Here is a 25,974-nt window from a genome sequence, read left to right as displayed (position 1 = left end):
AGAATGACTTTGAGAGTGTATAACTCTGTAGCGGAGGGAAGACGGGGTAGGGGTCGGCCTAGGAAAGGTGCAGGGGCTTTGATTTCCAACAAGCATGCATAAGCGTGTTAGATAGGAGAGAATAGAGACAAATGGGTTTTTAAGACTTGACGTGCTGTTGGAATGTAAGCAAGGTAACATTTATGAAGGGATTCAGGGACACTGGCAGGCAGGACTTGAGTCCTGGAGATGGGAAGTACAGTGTCTGCACTCTGAAGGACGGGTGTTAATGTTCCAGTTTTATAACTGTAGTGTAAAGCATCCCTCTGGCAAGACAGTGATGGAGTGAATGATGATGAAAGTTTTTCTTTTTCAGGCCACCCTGCCTTGGTGGGAGACGGCCAATGTGTTAATAAAAAAAACAGAAAACCCCTCATCTCTTTAACCTATCCTAGCCCATCATAACTATATAACAACTGTACGAGCATTTGTTCAGTACGATACACTTAGTTAAGACATTATAATTAACATACACTTTTACTCTCAATATCTGTAATCATCTCAAAAGTTAATCATTGTTAATCATCTTAGGTTATTAATCAAAACTGCAATTCTTCTCTACCAAACGTATGCATGTGGATGTATTAAAACAGTGTATGTGTATGTATGGATGTATACACTGCCAGGATAACTTGCTTGGTTACAAGGGACAATCGTTGTATGGATGTATACACTGCCAGGATAACTTGCTTGGTTACAAGAGACAATCGTTGTATGGATGTATACACTGCCAGGATAACTTGCTTGGTTACAAGGGACAATCGTTGTATGGATGTATACACTGCCAGGATAACTTGCTTGGTTACAAGGGACAATCGTTGTATGGATGTATACACTGTCAGGATAATTTGCTTGGTTACAAGGGACAATCGTTGTATGGATGTATACACTGCCAGGATAACTTGCTTGGTTACAAGGGACAATCGTTGTATGGATGTATACACTGCCAGGATAACTTGCTTGGTTACAAGGGACAATCGTTGTATGGATGTATACACTGCCAGGATAACTTGCTTGGTTACAAGGGACAATCGTTGTATGGATGCATACACTGCCAAGATAACTTGCTTGGTTACAAGAGACAATCGTTGTATGGATGTATACACTGCCAAGATAACTTGCTTGGTTACAAGAGACAATCGTTGTATGGATGTATACACTGCCAAGATAACTTGCTTGGTTACAAGAGACAATCGTTGTATGGATGTATACACTGCCAAGATAACTTGCTTGGTTACAAGGGACAATCGTTGTATGGATGTATACACTGCCAAGATAACTTGCTTGGTTACAAGAGACAATCGTTGTATGGATGTATACACTGCCAAGATAACTTGCTTGGTTACAAGAGACAATCGTTGCTAGCCTGGCAATGCACTTAGAAAACGATGACATTTTCTTTGTAAATTCAAGCACCGTTTTTTCTATCATTAGTTGGTGTTTCCTTTGACGTGATGTGTGTGTACTCAGTCGTTGTGGGAGGGGTCGATACATGGCTCCTGGTCCCGTGTGTGTGTGTGTACTCAGAGTTGTGTTTACGGGGATAAATATTACTTTGGTCGGCATTATAGATTTCTGTTATTCTGGGTCTTATCATATCTACTCTTGAAGCTGTGTATTGAGTTAGCCTCCACCACTGTCTCATCCAAGTCATTCTACTTTTCAACCATCCTGAGACTAAAGAAAGGCTTCCTAACCTCAGTATAGTTTGTGTTTTCTGTTTCCACCTGTATCCCTTTTATCCTGGTCCTCTTCAGTTTAAGTGGACCATCATTATTTGCCATGTCAATTTCTCTAAGATTTTATGAACCATGATTATATCCTCTCCCTTGTCCTTCTCTCCGTCAAGGTCAAGTTCACTCAGTTTAGCCTCTCCTTAGGGTATTCCTCTCAGTTCTGGTACGAGGCTGGATGTAAACTGTTGAACTTTTGCGAAATTCTCGTTCTTGACCAAGCGTAGGTTCCATGTTGGGGTGAAAACTTAATGTTAGGTAAAAGGTCACAAGTGCAACTAATACGACATTTTCTGGAAACATAAACACATATGGTAATATTTAGCTCTCCAGGAACTTTGTCAAGCCGTGTCAAGTTGTCTATAAGTTTCCGAGGGATTCTTCAGGTCCTTGAATGCTGTTCTGAGGTTTGTTAATCTTGCCTATACTGCTGACATTGTATGCTTTGTGTGTATTCCTGGTGATATTCCTCATGCTATATTCACCTCCAAGTCCTTTTCACTCTGATATTTGCCTCTTCTCTCCGCCCGTGCCCGGTCTTCCTTCTTCTCCACTCCCCATGATCTTGTATTTATTTTTTATTAGACTCTATAATCCCTTGTTGGTCCATATCTACAGCTTGTTGAAGTCTCGCTGGAATTTATCGCTATCTTTTGTATTTATTCCTCTCGTTAGTGTTACATTCTCAACAAATATTGACACATAATACTTGGTACGGAAAGTGACTTGTGTATAGTTCAGGACATTTATTAAAGGATATGTTTGGCCACGAGTGACTTCTTCTGACTTCATAAGACTTGATCCCTTCTGGTAGGTCGTTGAGATATTATGAACAGCAGCGGTCGTAATACTGAACCTTGTGCGATCCCACTCGTTATTTTCTCCCATTCTGATGTCTCTTCCAGAACCATGAAAATCAAGTGGAGTATTCTGTTTTGTTAATCATGTACTCCTTGACCCATTGGAAGTCTTCATTATACCCTGCCTCTTCTTCAGGGGCGGCGCCAAGAGAAACTGGTGCGCCCTGGGGTACTTCACACCCTCTATATTTCCTCAACTCGAAAATAAAAATAGTAATAACGTACTCAAGCCTCCTAGCCTCTTATTCCAATGTAATAGCCACCCATAAGTCCCAGTACAGACATTCTGGCGCTGTTCCTGCTGTTCGTCCAATTTCTGGACTAATCTCGCCTTCAAAGACCACAACAATGTATCTACCTACCAGACTCACGAAATCGTAATGACACGATTGCAAACAAACCATACCCCGGCCGGGATTGAACCCGCGGTCAGAGAGTCTCAAAACTCCAGCCCGTCGCGTTAGCCACTAGACCAGCTAGCCACAATAAGATTCGTCCAACTAGGTATATTTCTACACCATAGGAAGGTTAGCACAGGCACCACTGTGACCACAAATGCAAGTTTTTACCTACCACAATGGAAATAAGTCACTCTGACTTTTTTGTGTTATCCCAGGTTCTCTACACATATGCTGCTATGCATGATAATTCTATGTAACTGTATTTGTGTATACCTGAATAAACTTACTTACCTCATCTGCTAGAAAAATGATAGGATGGATAATGAGAACCTTCAAAACTAGGGACGCCAAGCCCATGTTTCTCTTCGAATCGCTTGTTCTCTCTAGGCTGGAATACTACTGTACACTAACTGCCCCCTTCAAGGCTGGCGACATTGCTGACCTAGAGAATGTAAAGAGAACCTTCACGGCACTCATAAGAACTATAATGCACCTAAATTATTGGGAACGGTTGAAGTCACTTGATTTGTACTCCCTGGAACGCAGACGAGAAAGATACATGGTAATATACACTTCGAAAATCCTAGAGGAATTGATACCGAAATTGCACACGAAAATCATTCCTTAGGAAAGCAAAAGACTCGGCAGGAGATGCAACTTTCCCACAGTGAAAAGCAGGGACGCCATGAGTACACTGAGAGACAACACAAGTGTCAGGGGCCCAAGACTATTCATCTCCCTCCCAGCATACTTAAGGGGGACTCCCAATAGACCCCTGGGTGTCGTCAAGGAGGCTCTGGACAGGCACTTAGTACCTGACCAGCCAGGCTGTGATTCTTACGTCAGTTTACATGCGGTCAGCAGTAACAGCCTGGTTCATCAGACTCTAATCCACTACGAGGCCTACTCTCAGACCGGGCCGCTGGGGCGTTGACCCCCGAAACCCTCTCCAGGTATATTCCAGGTATTTCTGGTGTTCGAATGCATCACATACTGTGCCACAGTCGAAGATACAATCCTTACAGAAGAAGGCCTGAGCTTGCTATCACCTGCAGCTCATAAGACTGCCATCCCCACGAGCCCCTTTAGGGTGGGGCAGATGGCAGACCAGAGGCCTAGTTTCTTTCTACGAGCCCCGTGAGGGCGGGGAATGTGGCTAGGCCTGGGGACACTTGGTCCCAAAGATGAGGGTGTTCTTGTACCTCCTCCCATGGGAGACTTAGGTCTCGAGATACTCCCCAGATAGGGAGCCAAGGCCGGGTCACCACTACTTGGAAAAGACCCGGGCCGGGAGAATACTTAGGTCTCGAGATACTCCCCAGATAGGGAGCCAAGGCCGGGTCACCACTACTTGGAAAAGACCCGGACCGGGAGAATACTTAGGTCTCGAGATACTCCCCAGATAGGGAGCCAAGGCCGGGTCACCACTACTTGGAAAAGACCCGGACCGGGAGAATACCGGCGAATAAGAAAAAAAAAACAATCCTTTCATCCATCTTCGTGACTAACAAGGAACTCCAGCAACTTCGTAAGACGAGGTTTTCCATCTCCAAGTCCACATTAGTTGGCTTTAAAAATATATACAAATGTTCCGATACTAGTTTCTTTAGTCTTCTCCAGATTATTATAATAAAAAAGAAGCGCTAAACCACAAGGGCTATACAGCAGTCTTCTCCAGAACGTTTGACAAAATGTATGTTAGTGATAAATGATTTTGAAAACCGACAAGAATTGAAGACACTTATGCAGCATATGGGAATCTTTATTGAAGAAACGTTTCGCCACACAGTGGCTTCATCAGTCTTATACAAAGCAGGAAGGTGTAAGGAGAGGAGGAGTTTGAGGTAATCAGTCCCTCGATGTGTTCTGCCGCCGCTGCTTCTTCCTTCCTCATCTCTGTATTAGGACTGAAGAAGCCAGTCGTGGCGACACGTTTTCTTTGATAAATATCCTGAACTGTACATTAGACGTGTTTTTCCAAAATTCCAAGTGTTACACAAGTGAGAGTCATCAACTTGTGGGTTTTAAAACCATTTATACAACAGACATTGCAGCGCTGTATAGCCCTTGTGGCTTAGCGCTTCTTTTTAATAATAATAATAATAATAATAATAATAATACAGACATCTGGGTCTCCTTGTCTCCCTGTTTGACGTGTTATTCTGTATCTTCTCTTTCTGCGTTCTTAATTCAACGATGAGCTTGTTTTCTAGTTGCTTTTATTTATATGTTTGGGATGACTTTTTCCTCTGCTTCTTGCCCGGTGGCCTGGTGGGTCAAGTTCCCGCTCCTGGGCTGTGGCTCGTACGTTGGTTTGCGTGCAGCCAGCAGTAACAGCCTGGTTGATCAGGCTCTGATCCACCAGGAGGCCTGGTCACAGACCGGGCCGCGGGGGCGTTGACCCCCGGAACTCTCTCCAGGTAAACACACTGAGGGTCCGGGTTCGATTCCCGGCGGGTGGAAACATTTCGACACGTTTCCTTACACCTGTTGTCCTGTTCACCTAGCAGCAAATAGGTACCTGGGTGTTAGTCGACTGGTGTGGGTCGCATCCTGGGGGACAAGATTAAGGACCCCAATGGAAATAAGTTAGACAGTCCTCGATGACGCACTGACTTTCTTGGGTTATCCTGGGTGGCTAACCTTCCGGGGTTAAAAATCCGAACGAAATCTTATCTTATCTTACCTTCATCTTTTGTTGCATACGCTTGCAATCCAGTTACTTTTTCGTTGCATCTCTGAATCGTTCGACTCTGTCCCTTTTAGTTTTCCTCATTGAGGACAGTCTACCTGGAGGATATTCCGGGGGTCAACGCCCCCGCGGCCCTTTCCACGACCAGGCCTCCCGGTGGATCAGGGCCTGATCAGCCAGGCTGATCAGCCAGAACCTCAGTTACGTGACTAGTTTGGTTGCAAATTGTTCGGCCTTTTCAAGCTTGTGTGTTTTATCAGTCACGGGCTTTATACTGGCGCTGCATGTTCTAAAATCTGCATGACATGCGCTTTATAGTGACTCGACCTGCTGACACCTTGTGGTATTTGTAGTGTGATGAGACAGATACACTGTATATGTAGAGGTAATAGTTTTGACCAGTGCTGTGATATATAGTGGAGTCAACAAGGTGTGTTCTGAGATTTTAGATTTTGCCACCGAAGTGGCTAGTTTATTGTGCACCCCATATCCATCCTGTGGACGGTAGCGCAAGAGCATATGGATACACAAAAGGCCTAGGAACTAGGCCCCAAAGGGTTAATAGGAATACATATGGATTTATATCTACATATCTATAGTTCACTTATCTGTTACAAGCAAATTTAGGAAATTTGCTTAGTATATCTGGTATCTTATTTTCATTAATAAGATATCTTGACATGCCACATAGGTTATTATACTGTCTGTCTCTGTATTCCTCAATAAGTGGACAATTAAGCACATAGTGTTCAAGAGAGTGACCATATGCCTGATCACATAATTTACATTTAGTTTGATCATCATCTGTGTGTCTCCCAAACTGCCAGAAGTACTTGTAACCAAGCCTAAGCCTGGCCACTACAACATCAGTCAGTACTTGTAACCAAGCCTAAGCCTGGCCATTACAACATCAGTCAGTACTTGTAACCAAGCCTAAGCCTGGCCACTACAACATCAGTCAGTACTTGTAACCAAGCCTAAGCCTGGCCACTACAACATCAGTCAGTACTTGTAACCAAGCCTAAGCCTGGCCACTACAACATCAGTCAGTACTTGTAACCAAGCCTAAGCCTGGCCACTACAACATCAGTCAGTACTTGTAACCCAGCCTAAGCCTGGCCACTACAACATCAGTCAGTACTTTTAACCAAGCCTAAGCCTGGCCACTACAACATCAGTCAGTACTTGTAACCAAGCCTAAGCCTGGCCACTACAACATCAGTCAGTACTTGTAACCAAGCCTAAGCCTGGCCACTACAACATCAGTCAGTACTTGTAACCAAGCTTAAGCCTGGCCACTACAACATCAGTCAGTACTTGTAACCAAGCCTAAGCCTGGCCACTACAACATCAGTCAGTACTTGTAACCCAGCCTAAGCCTGGCCACTACAACATCAGTCAGTACTTGTAACCAAGCTTAAGCCTGGCCACTACAACATCAGTCAGTACTTGTAACCAAGCTTAAGCCTGGCCACTACAACATCAGTCAGTACTTGTAACCAAGCTTAAGCCTGGCCACTACAACATCAGTCAGTACTTGTAACCAAGCCTAAGCCTGGCCACTACAACATCAGTCAGTACTTGTAACCCAGCCTAAGCCTGGCCACTACAACATCAGTCAGTACTTGTAACCAAGCTTAAGCCTGGCCACTACAACATCAGTCAGTACTTGTAACCAAGCCTAAGCCTGGCCACTACAACATCAGTCAGTACTTGTAACCAAGCTTAAGCCTGTCCACTACAACATCAGTCAGTACTTGTAACCAAGCCTAAGCCTGGCCACTACAACATCAGTCAGTACTTGTAACCAAGCCTAAGCCTGGCCATTACAACATCAGTCAGTACTTGTAACCAAGCCTAAGCCTGGCCACTACAACATCAGTCAGTACTTGTAACCAAGCTTAAGCCTGGCCACTACAACATCAGTCAGTACTTGTAACCAAGCCTAAGCCTGGCCACTACAACATCAGTCAGTACTTGTAACCCAGCCTAAGCCTGGCCACTACAACATCAGTGAGTACTTGTAACCAAGCTTAAGCCTGGCCACTACAACATCAGTCAGTACTTGTAACCAAGCCTAAGCCTGGCCACTACAACATCAGTCAGTACTTGTAACCCAGCCTAAGCCTGGCCACTACAACATCAGTCAGTACTTGTAACCAAGCTTAAGCCTGGCCACTACAACATCAGTCAGTACTTGTAACCAAGCTTAAGCCTGGCCACTACAACATCAGTCAGTACTTGTAACCAAGCCTAAGCCTGGCCACTACAACATCAGTCAGTACTTGTAACCAAGCCTAAGCCTGGCCACTACAACATCAGTCAGTACTTGTAACCAAGCCTAAGCCTGGCCACTACATCAGTCAGTACTTGTAACCAAGCCTAAGCCTGGCCACTACAACATCAGTGTTCACATTACAAGTTGCTCCATAAACATACTTATCTACGTTCATGTTATCATAGTGGGTTATAGATCTACTCGGGCTTCTAACTGCATTCCTAGTGTTCTGAGATGTGTTAAGTTCTGTAGTTTAAGGATAGTCACCCCTCAAGGGAGGTTCCTTGATGCTGGTGAGGGGTTCTTGATCTAGGGAATTGGATCTGTGCTCCAGTTCCCCTATTTTGAGCCTTAATGCCCTCCACCCCCCCCCCCCCCACATGCGCTGTAATCCTATGGGTTTAGCGCTCCCCCATTATTATAATAATGATAGTCATCTAGGGCGGGGAATGTGTTCACTGCTATGTGTGAAGTGATACAGTGCAGTGAGATGTTAAGTGGTATTAGCGATGTGGTTCACCAAGCTGTGTAAGGTGATGTGTTGGGTCTACAGGAGCAGGAAACACCAGCGGTACCTGGACGAGATGGGGCTACAAGAGTCGCCACCTCTGGCCACCACCTCCACCCACGCCTCTGTCCTCCATACAGACTCCACGCCCATCACTCCTGTTATATACGTCGGTTGGTACTGCTCCTTTGATTAAAAGACTTCACTAGATTACATTAGATGCATTGATAGTGATGGGAGATGAAATATTTGTTGGGATGTAGACTCGGCTCATTGTCACTGTAGTATGGTGATGGTACCTCGACCAAAACCAGGAAACAAGTAAGGCTGAACGTAATAACTATTAGTGAGAAAGTGATTTGTGTATCATTAATTTGAATTAGCTGAGTAAGTGCGTAAAAACTATTTGTGAGGGCATGATTTGTGTATCATTACTTGGTGGTAGTTAAGACACATAGGCAACATTTAAGCAACTTTATTCCGAAACGTTTCGCCTACACAGTAGGCAACACAATGGCATCTTGGTACAGAAGAGAAAACACACCAAAACCATACCCCCGGCCGGGATTGAACCCGCGGTCATTACGATTTCTTGAGTCAAGAGAAAACACCTTGGACAACTTCTTCAAGTGAGAACCGTTCGTTCTGAGAGGGACGTGACCTCTCAGTGGCTACAATCTCACTACTACTACTCTGCACCTCTCTTTCCGACAGTATTTAAGTCTCAACACTGTCACTTGATCTTCAGTTAGTTCCAGACTTTGGAACAGAACTTATCCAGGCTGAGGGACTGACAACCTCAAATCTACGACTTTAAGGGTGATGGACTGATTACATCGTCTTCACATCTCTACTGTTCCTGCCTACTTTCTGTACTCAACTGAGCAGCGCTGTATAGCCCTTGTGGCTTAGCGCTTCTTTTTGATTATAATGATAATGTACTCGACTGAAGAAGCCTACTGTGTAGGCGAAACGTTTCGGAATAAAGTTGCCTATGTGTCTTATCTACCAACCTGTCGGTATTGTATACCATTTGCTTAAATGTTGCCTATGTGTTTTAACTACCATCCTGTCCGTATTGTATACCAATTTGGTATCATTACTTATTGGAGTTGTTGAGTAGGTAAGTTGTTGGTTTCAAGCAGCCTTCGACTGACTAACAAATTACCTGTCATATTTTCAAACCCCAATTTTAAATCTACTGTTCAGATAATTCTTCACCTTATCCACTCTTTGTTGGCGAAATGTTTTTTCTGATATCCCTGTGCCTCATCTGGGTGTGTAATCTTTATCCATGTTTCTTGTTTCTGTTTCTCCTGTAGTCTGGACTCTGGTAGACGATTCTGGAGAGGGTTTTGGGGGACAACGTCCCCGTGGCCCGGTCTGTGACCAGGCCTCCTAGTGGACCTGATCAACCAGGCTGTTACTGCTGGCCGCATCAGTGACTTGTAGTGTTTTGTGTAGTGATCATATCTCTTCTAGTTGTATGCACATACATCACCCATTCTTTTCGTTCACTACACTTCCCCCTACACTTCATACATGACTGCAGGAAACATGCGCCATGGATCCTCAAGACCAACACCAATCAAGTTGAGAAAGGCCTCCAAGTTACATCGTTTTACCGGTCAGCAACGTTGCTACTAACGTATCAAAAACGTTTGACAGAAAACTGGCTAAAATATCTACCAGCTCATCAACTACTATTAGGAACCTGATACAAAAAACCCAAGCATGATTCTGGGACAAGTGCAGGAATTTACACTATACCATGTGGGGGATGTGACAAGGTATATGTTGGGGAAACAGCCAGATCTCTGGTACATTAGGATCACCGAACACAAAAATTCTTGCAGAAATGACGACTGTAAAAACGCGTGTGTTCAACATAGGGACGATGTTAGACAACTCATGAAATTCAGTGAGGCTAAACTAGTGATTAAAGAAGACGATTTAAGACGGAGAAAATGTATAGAAGCTGCCCTAATTGCTGTCAGTGACAATATAAAGCAAAAGTCCGATAGTTACAGTATCTCAAAATTGCTAATCAACAGGATATTACCCATTCTGGAAACTGCTGTAACATGATATCAACAGGTCCCTCTGTAGCCATCTGTCTCACCTCCTTACTACTACTAACTACTGCTAACCACTGCTAACCACTACTAACTACTACTACACCACTCGACACTTCACCTGACTCCGGCCAATATATATATATATATATATATATATATATATATATATATATATATATATATATATATATATATATATATATATATATATATATATATAATAATTTCTCGTCTTAGTTTTCTCTGTATTAGTACTGAAGAAGTCATTCGTGGCGAAACGTTTCCTTTAATAAATGTCCTGAACTGTACATAATGTCTTTTTCCACATTATGTACAAATGTAACGTAAGTGGGTATATTAAAGGTTCTTAAAACCTGAGAACTATAAAACGTTTTGTGGAATATTTTGGTAGCCCAAAATAATTTCAACAATCCCACTAACAGAATATTAGAAGATTTTATTTTATTTATTTTGTCTTTGCAAAGGAGGCCCCCCTCAAGGAAGGTTCCTTGATGTTGGTGAGGGGCTCTTGATTTAGGGAATTGGATCTGTGCTCCAGTCCCCCGAATTAAGCCTGAATGCCTTCCACATCCCCCCCCCCCCCCAGGCGCTGCATAATCCTCCGGGTTTAGCGCTTCCCCCTTGATTATAATAATAATAATGCAAAGGAGGCCTGGTCACAGTCCGGGCCACGGGGGCGTTGACCCCCGGAACTCTCTCCAGGTAAACAGTACATTGAGATTTTGTATTTACAATAGTGGTTTGCAATGCAAGGAGAGCCTCTATTATGCCTAGGCATTATGGGCCGCTTATGAGACACTTACCTGGAGTTTACCTGGAGAAAGTTCCGGGGGGTCAATGCTCCCGCGGCCCGGTCTGTGACCAGGCCTCATGGTGGATTAGAGCCTGATCAACCAGGCTGTTACTGCTGGCTGCATGCAATCCAACGTACGAGCCACTGCCCGGCTGGTAAGATAAGATAAGATAAGATTTCGTTCGGATTTTTAACCCCGGAGGGTTAGCCACCCAGGATAACCCAAGAAAGTCAGTGCGTCATCGAGGACTGTCTAACTTATTTCCATTGGGGTCCTTAATCTTGTCCCCCAGGATGCGACCCACACCAGTCGACTAATACCCAGGTACCTATTTGCTGCTAGGTGAACAGGACAACAGGTGTAAGGAAACGTGTCGAAATGTTTCCACCCGCCGGGAATCGAACCCGGCGGGTCAGGTACTGACTTTAGGTGCTTGTCCAGTGCCTGCTTGAAGACAGCCAGGGGTCTATTGGTAATCCCCCTTATGTATGCTGGGAGGCAGTTGAACAGTCTCGGGCCCCTGACACTTATTGTATTGTCTCTTAACGTACTAGTGACAATATATGGGAATCTTTATTGAGGAAACGTTTTGCCAGACAGTGTCTTCATCAGTCCAATATAAATCACATCTGCCAGACACTGCAACATCATGGGATCTTGATACAAAGAATACTTCAACCTTGTCCAACCTTTGGATGAAGACTAGTGGATGGTACCACTATGACCCCGGGAACAACCACACGGATGAACTAGAGGGTGGTTCTTACAGCTTTCCTTTTGGGTTTTTCTTCTATTCTTTTTCGGGGCCATCATCATTTATTTTCAACAATAAAATAAAAATAACAATCACAAAAGTTGAAAATTATTATTATAATCAAAAAAAAGAAGCGCTAAGCCACAAGGGCTACAAAAGTTGAAAAGATACACAAGATAAGATAAGTTTTTTTTGTAACGGTCAGAACGTGTAATTACAATTTTGATTTGCTAAGTACAAAGATAGGCACTATCATGCCGGGGCATTTTGGGCAGACTAATTCTAATACATAGTAACTAATTAAAACTAGACAAGATAATAAGTACATATTATCTTGTTCCAAATACAGTGGACCCTCGAGTTTCAAATTTCTTCGTTCCAGATGGCTGTTCAAGTGCTGTTACTGAACTAATTTCTTCTCATCAGGAATAATGTAAATTAGATTAATCTGTTTCAGACCCCCAAAAATGCACTTACAAAAGTACTTACAAAAATACACTTACATAACTGGTCGTGTTGGGAATGGTTCTAAACTCGAGGGTCCGTTGTATACTCACATTTGACAGTATTGGTACTTTTTTTCCTCAAATTTTTTTCCAAATATTGGATTTTAAGAATAAAAGTGCATCCGAATACGGCAAGTGTGCTCTAAAGTTCCTCAAAGAGCTAGGTGAAAAGCTCATCATAGAAACCAAGGACCACAGGGCGACCAGCTTCCTCTTTCAGAGACTCAGTGTTGCGATCCAGAGAGGAAATGCCTGCAGCATTCTGGGCACGCGGCCCACCGCAGGGGAGCTGGACGAAGTATTCGATATGTAGCTTTGAGTTACCCATGTTGTTTTACTTTCTGTTGTATTTTTGTGAATGTTTGGCCGAAGTTCTACTGTATTTAATAATAATTTTTATTTCAGCTTGATACAATGTTTATACGAAGACGGGTGATTTAGGTGTGCATGCAGAAAGCTCCTTGTTAGGCCCATCACAAATACATATGCAAAAACTTTACATGCATTTGCTGAATATCATGAACATAGGTAAAACATTATGATCAATATATACTTACTCTCAATATCTATAATTTTCACAAACGTTAATCAGTCCATTGCGTTCGCTTTAGGTTAATGATCAAAATTGTAATTCCTCTCTATCAAACTTATTAAAGCCATATAGCATGAACTAACAGAATATTCAATCCTCTTGTATTCATTGTAAACTCCTAAATTTAAAATTATACTCGCCTAAGTGACCACATGTACAAAATCACTTATACGTACTGTTATTGCCTCATTAATCTTAAGTTAGTCTTAAGTTTGCCCGAAATGCTCTTCATTCAAAGAAGCTTTCGGCATGTACACCCAACTGTAATAGTCGTTTGTACAGACATGTATCATGCCGAAATAAGCTTCTTATTCTTATAATAATAGTAATCTCCTCTTTGCAGATGTCGGAGAGGAAACCACAGCACAAGACGCCTCAGGACATGCGCCTTCACCCACTCCCAGCAACCAAGGTACATACTCTTAACCCAACTAATTAGCTCTCATAAGCATCTCTGTGGATTTATTGCATTTAGTTAGCAGCAGATTTCTTGGTTATGTTAAATATCAGGAGCCCAAGACTGTTCAGCTGCCTCCCAGCATACATAACGGGGCTTACCAATAGACCCCTGGCTGTCTTCAGGAGGGAGCTGGACATGCACCTAAAGTCAGTACCTGACTAGCTGGGCTTCTATGTTGGATTGTAAGTACGTATGTTTATTTAGACACAGGTACACATAAGCACAATTATACATTGTGCAAATTACCTAAGATAACCCCAAAAAAAGTCAGTGACTTGTTTCCATTGGAATCCTTGCAATATCTTATTATTTGTGTGCAGCCAGCAGTAACAACCAGGTTGATCAGACTCTGATCCATCACGAGGCCTGGTCATGGACTGGGCCGTGGGGGTGCTGGCCCCCAAAGCACCCTCCAGGTATCCTAGGTAATTTACACTATGTATGATAATTGTACTTACGTGTACCTATGCCCAAATAAACTTACTTCATTATGAGTGTAAATTTCTAAGAAGTAAATGTAATTTAAGCCTGAGATTCATTCATCCCTCACACTACCACCCTGTAAACAGAGGCTGATAATGACACCCCAGCCAAGATCTAACCATTCCAGGTAACAGCAAATTCCTGGTCAGCACCTTTATGTCCTGCACTGGCCCAAGGCCAGGATCCGGGAGTAAAAAAAAATTCTCGGAACTCATCAAAGGTATATCAAAGGTCAAGGTTCTATAGGAAGGTTGGTAGTGTGACAGGTAGTATGACCTGAGGCAAGGTGAACTGTTGGTGTGTATTATATTGAAGAGGATCCCAGAAGGGGATCAAAATACTGTATACAGTATTTTGATCCCCTTCTGGGATCCTCTTTAGCATATTATTCAGTATACAATATACATATTGTATACAACTTAACAGCCTATCCTCACTTAGTGACGTACTTGTTTACCGACAACTCAGACTTACAACGGCTCCCTGACCAGTATGTATACCTAAATAATGTATATTAGAGCTGATTTCCTGTATTCTATTTATTACAATATTCAGTATACCAAAAATGTTATAAATGGTGCACATGTGACATTAAAACAATATCAGAAATGGTTGACACAAACTCACTACCATTATAGTATGCTCCTCACTTAACGACGAATTCGTTTACCGACATGGTCTTAGGGACGGAACCCCATTGTTAAGTGAAGAAAGGGTCTAATTTAGTGTGAAAAAATTATTCATGGAATGGATGGGGTTTGAACCAATAGCAAGCGAGTCCTAAAAGTCACTGGCCAGTGTGTTTTAGGACACTTGCCATGGGTTGAAAACCCACCCATTACCTGATTTGTCTGCAATCAGGTTGTGACGTTAATTTACTGTAATTTGAGTAACAATACTAATACTATACTTATTTTGCATTTGTCAAAGCTGATGATGGTATTAAATTTCAGGTTTGGTCGGACCTTACCTCTTGAAGAAGGAAACTCATTGTTCAACAGTGTTGGACCAACTGCTGAGAGACGACACTTACACAGACGTGACCCTCACAGCTGAGGGTCAGAGTCTGAGGGCACACAGGGTTAGTTTTTCACTTTCATATATTCATCGAGTCTCTTATTTTCAAACTTCTCACGTTACACACATTCCCACTTACAAACTAGTACATAATAATATGTTAGATGTGTTGCGTTTTTTTAACCGCATTATCGGCACGTCTCTGGCAAGAGAGTGATGGGGTGAGTGATGATGAAAGTGTTTCTTTTTTTGGGACACCCTGCCTTGGTAGGAAATGGCTGATATGTTAAAAAAATGATAGGTAAAAGGCACACATGCCATTTTATCTAATATACTAATGTATTAGTATTAGTTATGTTGTTTTCCCCTTTTAACTTTGATGGTATGGTTCCCACTACATGTTCTAGTGTGGGGTAGCTTACATAAAAGCCTTATAAAGTTTAGGGTAATACAGTGGACCCCCGCATAACGATCAGCTCCCAATGCGACCAATTATGTAAGTGTATTTATGTAAGTGCGTTTGTACGTGTATGTTTGGGGGTCTGAAATGGACTAATCTACTTCACAATATTCCTTATGGGAATAAATTCGGTCAGTACTGGCACCTGAACATACTTCTGGAGTGAAAAAATATCGTTAACCGGGGGTCCACTGTACTTATGTTTATGATTGGTCGTCCTCAGTTAGTAGAATCTTTCACCAACCCTCTTAACAGATATGTGTTATCTACCATTTTATCTCATACACTGTATTCTTTTTTTATAGATTGTTTTATGCCTGGCAAGTCCATATTTCCGCCAAGTTTTGAGTCGGGAATTGAATGTACAAAGCGTAGTTCTTCTGCGTGACATTAAGTTTGCTGAACTACGTAACATCATTAATTTTATTTACACGTAAGTACAGTGCCTGCACTCTGAGGGAAGAGTGGAGATAAATTGCAGTAATTGAACTATAGTACAGTGGACCGCCGCTTTACAATCAGCTCCCAATGCGACCAATTATGTAAGTGTATTTATGTAAGTGTGTTTGTACGTGTATGTTTGGGGGTCTGAAATGGACTAATCTAATTCACAATATTCCTTATGGGAACAAATTCGTTCAGTACTGGCACCTGAACATACTTCTGGAATGAAATAATATCATAAGCCGGGGGTCCACTGTACTGGCATACCTCGGGCAAGACAGTGATGGAGTGAGTGATGATGAAAGTGTTTTCTTCTTTTTTGGGTCACCCGGCCTTGGTGGGAAACAGCTGACATGTTAAAAAAGAAAGTATTTGTATACAGTACATGCTATGCGTAATCTCGTATATTTTAATAACTAATTTTGTAAGTTATATCTGAACTGACTTTTATTTTCCTGTCAGTACTTTGAATTAGACGTATTAGAAAATCTGTGGTCTTAGTTATAGTCTGCATTTGCCTAAAATTCTGCATATACTTGTACAGTGACTTTAAATAAGATTTTTTATAATTTTTCATTGCATTACAAATGCATTCATGAATTAGGATTTTGTATTCAATACTTTGAAACAAAGGGACAGGAAAAGGAATTATGTATATGGTGCATTTTGTCCTGGAGGTGGGAAGTACAGGGTTTGGGATATTTGCTGTTTAGAGTGACATCTAAACTGCTGTATCTGCATGCCTCTGGAAGACAGTGATAGTGTGAATGATGGTGAAAGTGTTTCTTTTTCAGGTCACTTTGCTTTGGTGGGAGATGGCCAGTGTGTTAAAAATATATATGAAAATGAAAATGTTTATTTCCTTGCAAAACTTACAACGTGTGGTTTACATTTTTTTTTCAACAAACCGGCCGTATCCCACCGAGGCGGGGTGGCCCACCGAGGCAGGGTGGCCCACCGAGGCGGGGTGGCCCAAAAATAAAAACGAAAGTTTCTCTTTTTAAATTTAGTAATTTATACAGGAGAAGGGGTTACTAGCCCCTTGCTCCCGGCATTTTAGTCGCCTCTTACGACACACATGGCTTACGGAGGAAGAATTCTGTTCCACTTCCCCATGGAGATGTGGTTTACACATTATAAAATATTAATTACAAGGAAGGCCGCCAACATGCCTAGGCATTTCAGGCAGACTAATACTAATTCTTACTCTATACCGACACAGGTTATGGAGTACACTGATATAAAAGTTAGGTAATGGAAGTGATTGATATTAGTAATGGGAATGGTTTTATCTCAGCATGATACACCCCAGTGGAAATAAGTCACTTAGACTTTTTGGGTTATCCCAGGTTCTCTACACACATGCTGCTCTGTATGATAATCTATGTAACTGTATTTGTGTATACCTGACTAAACTTACAATGTTACTAGAAAAGCTCCTATATTGGGAGAGTATATTAATAATTACAATCCATTCCTCAGGAACTATATGACCCCTAGTTTTATAATAATTATTTACAAAGAAATCTGTAAATAAATAAGCATTGTATAAATTATGTAATGTATAAAACAGCAAAACGTTTTTTTTCCGGGTCACCCTGCCTCAGTGGTAGACCACCGATGTGTTAAAAAAAATATTATTATTAACTACTATTGTTGTATGGAACTTGAAAACCTGGAAAAATTAACCAGGTATGTTCTAAAATCATATTACTGTTTAACCCTTAAACTGTCCAAACAGATCTACGTTCACAGGCGTAGTGCTCCAAAAGTAGATCTACGTTTTTTTACATATTTTCATATACAGTGGACCCCCGGTTAACGATATTTTTTCACTCCAGAAGTATGTTCAGGTGCCAGTACTGACCGAATTTGTTCCCATAAGGAATATTGTGAAGTAGATTAGTCCATTTCAGACCCCCAAACATACATGTACAAACGCACTTACATAAATACACTTACATAATTGGTCGCATTCGGAGGTGATCGTTATGCGGGGGTCCACTGTATAACACAAAAAAAAAGCAGATCAAAGTTTTTTTACACATTTTCAAATGTAAAAAAAAAAAATCTACTTTTTTTACATACTTTCAAATGTTGAAAATACGTAGATCTACGTTTGGACAGTTTAAGGGTTAATACAGTATTGGGATACAAACCAGAAGGGAATATAAAATAAGAGCTTTTCAGTTTTCTATATTACGTTTTACAGATAGCATTACAAATTTGTTCAATGATTGCATTGAGAACATTATTGTTTTCTGCATATTGTACTTTGAAGAACAATGACTTATTTCCACTAGGGTCATCAAAAATGTACCCAGTTGAGCAGAGACTAATGGGAAAGTATCTGTAAGTCTGTTGTCCCTTTTTATGTGGTGGTACTTTTGACATACCTTATACCTTTGATGAGTTTTGAGTCTTACTACTCCCAGAGCCCAACCATGGGCCAGGCTTGTCTGGTGCTAGCCTGGTCAACCAGGTTGTTGCTGGCGGAGGCCCGCTGCTCGATACTCTAGAGCTCAAGAATAAAAAGTCACAGTACAGTGACTTTGAACAATACACAAATAACCCACACAGAAAGAAACTTTTGATGATGTTTCGGTGTGTAAGCATTAGATACACAAATAACTAGTACATAGGAGAGAAGAGAAACTTACAATGACATTTTGGTCCAACTTGAACTATTTACAAAGTCACAAGTTGGACCTAGACAGCATCTTAAGTTCCTCTTTCCTATGTGCAGGTTGAAGATTGAGACACTTATGCAGCATATGGGAATCTTTATTCAGGAAACGTTTCGCCACACAGTGGCGAAATGTTTCCTGAATAAAGATTCCCATATGCTGCATAAGTGTCTCAATCTTCAACATGTCGGTTTTTCAAACCATTCATCACATATGTGCAGGTTATTTGTATATTCCAGTCAGGGTATTGTGATTTTTTGTTCTTTCTTTAACTATTAGGATTAATCTGAATGAAATGCACCTCATGCTAGGGGCTTTCTTTTGTGCCAAACAATATTTTAATACATGTAAACTACATTTTGTATACAGTAAGTCCTTGATTTACAAACACATTGAGAACCTTCTGTATCATTATTATACACGATACAGGTCCCCAACATGTTCATGACTTGAAGGTTTCCTGTGTTATGAATATTATACACAGCTCCCCAATGTGTTTGTAATCTGAGGACTTTCTGTACGGCAGAAAAGAAATACTGTATTTCGCGGCTTATAAGACTTTAGTTTGAATGGCTCGGCATTGGACGTAACAGTCCACCCCACACCCCAAACTTATACTATTATCATTATAATCAAAAAGAAGCGCTAAGCCACAAGGGCCATACAGCACTGCCCCCAAACTTATAGCTCCTGTCACTGGATGCAGTCTGGTTTTTTTGAGACATTTCATGGAAAAAAAAAAGTGTCTAATAAGCCACAAAATACGGTAAATTTGTATTGCATTAACTAATAACAAAGTGAGGGTCTAGTTAATGGTCTACGTTAGTGTTATGTTATGTCTTAATACTTTGATAGTAAGGTTCTCACTATATGTTCTAGTGTGGGGTATTATAATCAAAAAGAAGCGCTAAGCCACAAGGGCTATACAGCTCTAGTGGGGTAGCTTTTACATAAAGGCCTTATGTCTAGGGTAATACATTCATGATTGATTGTCCTCACTCTCTGAAATCCTTTCTCCAGCCCTCTTCACAGGTTATTTAAACTACCTCTATAAAAAAAAAATATATATATATATATATATATATATATATATATATATATATATATATATATATATATAACTATATTTTAAATAGATATGTACAGAATATACAATTACTCACATATTCAAAACATAAGCCTGCACACCCTTAGCTGCTCTCCTAGGACAGTCCACATGGTGTATCTCAACAATTTTCCCTTCCCTCTTCTTGACTAAACTCTGGGCTAACCAGTGTTTTGACACACTTTAGTCACCCTGGGTATGGTGGCCACAACTTAAGTTATAAAAACTCACCCCTGGAGCACACATAATGGCCAAAAAATTAGGAGGAGGACCCAGAGGTCCTGCCAGCTTGAAGTCCACCAAGAGAGAGAGAGAAAGAGAGAGGGAGGAGCCTAGCTAAGCTCCTCCCACACCCACCAAAAAACAAAAGACTGTTGCCAAGCACAATTCTCTAGTTACCACAATTCTACCACTTTATTTTACTGTTACAAAAAGAAATACAACTTTATAAACTACTTATTTAAATTGTGTGTGTCTATAGTATAACCTATTATATTGAGAAAAACAGGCTTGACTCTGCTGCCTTACAGCCATAAGAGTGATCTGTCCTTATGACATTTAGAGCTGAGTCCCCATCAATTCAATATAATTAGGTATTCCAGAGTAACTGTTACAGATACATAAATACATGTTGGGTCCTATAGCCCCCATAAGAGTCAGACTAAAACATCATCATAAGTTTCTTTCTCCTACATGCAGGTTATTTGTATTTGGAGTTGATTGTTATGGGTCACATTCTTGGGAAGAGAACCTGAAGATCCTAATGGAGAGAATCTATATTGCTTGAAATTCTTGGGTTAGCTTGGGCTACCAACTCTCTGGGGGTCAATAATACAAAATTTCTCCCTTAATAGTGATTTATATTTTTATTGTAGTGGTGAAGCTACTGTGGATGCATCGGAGCTTGAGTCCTTCATGAGAACAGCGGAAATGTTGGAGATTTCATCACTGTGTGAAGGACAGAAGTGCATCAGTGGTCGTGGTCTTCACACACAGGGAAACTTCAGTTCAGGGTTTAGCATTGCTGATTTTGAACGCCTTCTGGGAAGCAAGAGGTCCAGAAAAGATTCTTCACCTACTCCTTGTAAAACACGGAGAGTATCAGGTACTGGTACTTGTCTATACCATCACATCTGTACTGTTGTCTGTGTGCCTCTGGCAAGACAATGATAGTGTGAAGAATGGTGAAAGTGTTTCTTTTTTGGGGTCATCATGCCTTGGTGGGAGACATCCAGCATTTAAAAGAAAAAATCACATTAGCTGAACTTGTACTTCTGGTTCTGGAGGTGGGATGTATAAAGCTACTACTATCCTGCACTAGGGCTGAGGATGTAGTGGTTATGGGGGCGGGAAGTACAGTACAGTGTCTGCACACTGAAGGATGGGTGGGGATGTTGTGGATGTGGGATGTACAGTTCAGTGCCTGTACTGAAGGATTGGTGGGAATGTTGTCGAGGTGGGATGTACAATGCCTACACACTGAAAGATGAGTGGAAATGTTGTGGTTGTGGAGATGGGATGTACAGTACAGTGCCTACACACCGAAGGATGGGTGGGGAGGGGGAAGGCAGGGACATCCAAGAATTTTCTGGGGAAAAGGATGGCCATCCTTGCCTGAACTGAAGGAGTGTGGTGGTAGCCAGCCATGTGCACAGCAAGATCACTTATTAGTGTACAGGTGCATGTGGATTAGAGAAGGATGGTGGGTTATTTTCCATGTGTGAATGTCCTAGAATTGTAAGAGTAATTTTAACATCAAACTTTTCAATAAGTCAATAAATTAGTCCAAATCTTATGAAGTGCCGCTTCGCTGGTTTCTCTGTGTTTGTAATGTGTAAATGTAATTAATTTTTTTTTAATGCACTGACCATCACCCACCAAGTCAGGGTGACCTAAAAAGAAAAACTAATGTTTTTCTTTTTACATTTAGTAACTTATACAGAAGGGGTAAATGTAGTTAAATCATTAAATTAATGGCAAAAATTGAGATTTATTGATTCACATTGAAATGTTTGCCTGGGTTTGTATACCTTGCTTGTGTGTTTAGAAATAAGTAAGTTAGAGAGTTCAGCCAAGTAGCTGAGTATTAACCAAAAGTTTGTAGTTATTAGTTATACCTTGATGTAAATGTCTTATAATGACCCAGGGGAGGGGGAGCTTATTCTTTTATGTAAATAATGTCTTTTAAAGTAACCAAGGGGAGGGAGGGAGCCATGGTACCTCTGAATCTACCCCTGGAAGATGCTGTGGTTCTGGAGGGGGGGGGCATACATTACCTACACTCAGAAGGATGAGCTGGAATATTCTGATTCAGTGGATTAGTCAGAGGGCAGAAGAGGGGTTGTTGAGGTTGTTTGGTCATATAGAGAGAATGGATCAAAGTAGAATGACATGGAGAGCATATAAATCTGTAGGGGAAAGGAAGGCAGGGTAGGGGTCCTCCTCAAAAAGGTTGGAGGGAGGGGGTAAAGGAGGTTTTGTGGGCGAGGGTCTTGGACTTCCAGCAAGCGTGCGCGAGCGTGTTAGATGGGAGTAAATGGAGACGAATGGTTTTTGGGACCTGACGAGCTGTTGAAGTGTGAGCAGGGTAATATTTAATGAAGGGATTCAGGGAAACTGGTTATTTTTATATAGCTGAACTTGAGTACTGGAAATGGGAAGTACAATACCTGCACTGTAAAGGCGGGGTTTGGGATATTGGCAGTTTGGAGGGATATGTTATATATCTTTATATATGCTTCTAAACTGTTGTTTCTGGATGCCTCTGCAAAAACAGTGATTATGTATGAGTGAGCTGAAAGTGTTGAAAGATAATGAAAATATTTTCTTTTTGGGGATTTTCTTTCTTTTTGGGTCACCCTGCCTCAGTGGGAGATGGCTGAATTGTTGAAAAAAAAAAAAACTAACTAAATATCAGTATTCAAAAGTAAATAAATGCCAGTAACAGATTTGCTGTCTTCATGTTGGGTAATTATCTTAAGTTTCATCTCCAAAGTAATTGCTTTTCCACCATCGTCAAATCAAAATATCATTAGTCACGGAGCACCTGTAATTTAAGAAAAATGTACGTATTTCCAAAATAATAATGATCCAAATTTCTTTAATGAATGCTGTTTGCTTTCTAGGGGAAGGCCAGTCATCAAGATGCTCATCTGCAGAACCAGCAGCCACCAGCATCCCTCTGTCACTTATAAAAGAGGAACCTGGCTGCGAGACTGACTCTATGTTACAGTCCAAATCTGCTCAAGTAGTGAAAGAGAACGAGTTGTTAGATGTGGTTGAGAGAAATGAAGGAGGAGGTGAAAGTGGGGGATCAAGAAGAGAATCTCTGGAATCTGTAGGTGGCTTTGCAGCCATTGCAGGAGTTCAGAAGACCTTGCCCAATGCAGATGACGTCAGTGAAGATGTTTTTTCGTCCACTGCCGAGTTGTCACCAAACTCACAGTTAGCAGAAGCTGCAAGACAGAATGCAGTTACCAGTGTTCCTGACACAATGTCAATTCCTGGAAGGTAATAATATTAATACATAATTTATTTGTATTTTGTTTTATGGTAACCTGCGAGTAAAGCTATTGAGAAATAAATTACCCCAAGATTATTACGGTATATGTACAGTGCCTGCACTCTGAAGGAGGGGTGGGGATTTCTGCAGGTTTAGATTGTAGTATTGGTGCTTCTCTGGCAATGGAGTGAAAGATGGTAAAAGTTTCTTCTTTTTTGGGTCACCCTTCCTCTGGGAGATGACTGGTTTGTTGAATTTTCTTTACAATGTATATAAAACTGAAATCATGTGTAGGTCATTCACTGTGGGGAGGAGTGGAGGCTTGAACCTCTGTCTTAGAAGTGCAGGATATAGGTGTTACTTTTACCAGGCTTGGTGAGGTTAAATAGTTGGAGGACGGTCATTAGCAAATGAATAGCAACTTTTCTTTCTTTCAACAAACTGGTCATATCCCACAGAAGCAGGGTGGCCCAAAAAGAAAAACAAAAGTTTCTCTTTTTAACTTCAGTAATGGGTACAGGAGAAGGGGGTTACTAGCCCCTTGCTCCCGGCATTTTAGTCGACACTTATGACTTACAGAGGAAGGATTCTGTTCCACTTCCCCATGGAGATACGAGGAAATAAACAAGAACTAGTAAGAAAATAAAAAAACCCAGAGGGGTGTGATATATATATATATGATGAATAGCAACTTGATATTATTAGTAACAAGCAATACTGTTATTACATGGTTGAATTATCAGTGAAGAGAAATGACTTGTGGTCATAGTTCTCTTCAAGGAGGGACAAGCACCTTAATGCTAGTGAAGGACTTCTGAGCTAAGGAATTGGAGCTACCCTCCCCTTCCTCAGATCAAATCTGATTCCCTTCCAGTCCCTAGGTACTGTAAGGCCTATACAGGATTAGCATTTCCCCATAAATAATAATGTAGGCATGGTTGTCATTACAGTATTTTTTAACACCAAGGCAAAGATGTCTTAAATAAAATCCATAAAAACCACAGGACGTTAACGATGTTCTCTTGTTTGCACTCTGGTTTACGTGGAAATTGACATAATTAATAAGTCTGAAATATGAAACGAATCGTAGGATAGACAGTGAAAAAAACCTAAGTGTAGTAGTGATGTATCTATGGAAGAAATTTTCAGTGGATGCAAAAATGAGAATACAGTACAGGATATCAAGCCTTGTTATATGGATGTGACAGCGCTGTATGATTTTTGTGGGTTTAGCACTTAGTTTTGATTATAATTATAATATATGGGTGTGAGGCATGGTCTTTAAATATTGCAGCAAGGAGGCTGGAGGCGGTGTTTGAAAGAAATATATTGAATACATGCAGAGAATAAGTATCTGTGCACCTCTGGCAAGACAGTGATAGTGTGAACGATTGTGAAAGTGTTTCTTTTTCGGGTCACCCTGCCTTGGTGGGAGACAGCCAGTGTGTTAAAAAGAAAATTAATAAAATATTAAATTTATGAGGGGAGAGCTAAACTTGTAGGGGGTCATACAGTGACTGGGGAAAGAAATTAGATGGTCCTGCTTTACAGAATTTCACTAACGGAGCAGTTTTCAATTATAGCCATTCCTCATTTATTCAGACTTCTACAGTAAATATACAGTGGACCCCCGCTTAACGAACTTTTTTCATTCCAGTAGTATGTTCAGGTGCCAGTACTGACCGAATTTTTCCCCATAAGGAATATTGTGAAGTAGATTAGTCCATTTCAGACCCCCAAACATACACGTACAAACGCACTTACATAAATACACTTACATAATTGGTCGCATTTGGAGGTGATCGTTAAGCGGGGGTCCACTGTATTCACCACACGCTATAAGCTAAGGACGAAAAAATTTTAGGGTAAATAATGTGTGTACTGTACGTACCTTTTTTAGGCCTAGCTCTATTGTTCACTTAACATATGATAGTGTAAACTTGCTATCAGACTTGTATGTACACTTGAAAGTGAAAAAAGACTGTGATTCACATTACGGCAATTTTCACTTTACAGCAGTAGCCCAGAACCTAACTTGCTGTATAAGTGGGGCCCTCCTGAATAATTTAGGAATTAGTGAAGGGGCTGTTGAGATGGTTTGGTAATTTATAAAGGCAGAAGTAAAGTTGACCAAGATGATATATAAATTTGGAGTGGATGGAGGGAATTATAGGGAGTGTACAATTTCACCCCCTGAATTATTCCTAACATACCATAACATCCCTCTTCTGTAAGCCACGTGTGTCGTAAGAGGCGACTAAAACTCCGCCAGAAAGAGACTGTATGTAAAACAACAACAATAACAAAACATTGTCCTTTAATTTCTTTGTCTTATTCTCTGTACAGTAAGTGTTTACAACATGAATTAATGTTGAATATAACATCACCACTGCCTGCAGTATCATGCCTGAGACCTACATAAATGTATTGGCACTTTTTTTTTTTTTTAACATGCCAGCCGTCTCCCATTGAGGTCTGGTAACCCGAAAAAGAAGAAATACTTAAACTATTTCTCACTCCATCACTGCCTTGCCATAGGCATGCCAATACTACAATTCAG

The 25,974-nt window shown here is 41.1% G+C and overlaps 1 protein-coding gene across 3 annotated transcripts in view; it reads left to right on the top strand.

The window, feature by feature from the left end:
• The window catches only part of LOC128698329 (zinc finger and BTB domain-containing protein 8A), a 59,133-nt gene that overhangs the window by 27,893 nt on the left and 5,266 nt on the right, over positions 1-25,974 (top strand). For 2 of the 3 annotated variants that reach the window (XM_070104463.1, XM_053790524.2), the window contains 5 exons: positions 13,600-13,668; positions 15,153-15,280; positions 15,982-16,109; positions 20,788-21,017; positions 23,038-23,422. In XM_070104463.1, coding sequence (XP_069960564.1) covers positions 13,600-13,668; positions 15,153-15,280; positions 15,982-16,109; positions 20,788-21,017; positions 23,038-23,422 — 940 coding nt within the window. Of the gene's footprint in view, positions 1-8,556; positions 8,685-13,599; positions 13,669-15,152; positions 15,281-15,981; positions 16,110-20,787; positions 21,018-23,037; positions 23,423-25,974 lie in introns of all 3 variants that reach the window. The other variant, XM_053790525.2, reaches the window with a different exon arrangement.

This window comes from Cherax quadricarinatus, chromosome 92 (genome assembly GCF_038502225.1).
Source record: "Cherax quadricarinatus isolate ZL_2023a chromosome 92, ASM3850222v1, whole genome shotgun sequence".
NCBI classification, from domain to species: Eukaryota; Metazoa; Arthropoda; class Malacostraca; order Decapoda; family Parastacidae; genus Cherax; species Cherax quadricarinatus.
Note: the sequence above shows the minus strand (reverse complement) of the source record. Positions and strands in the feature narration are given on the sequence as shown.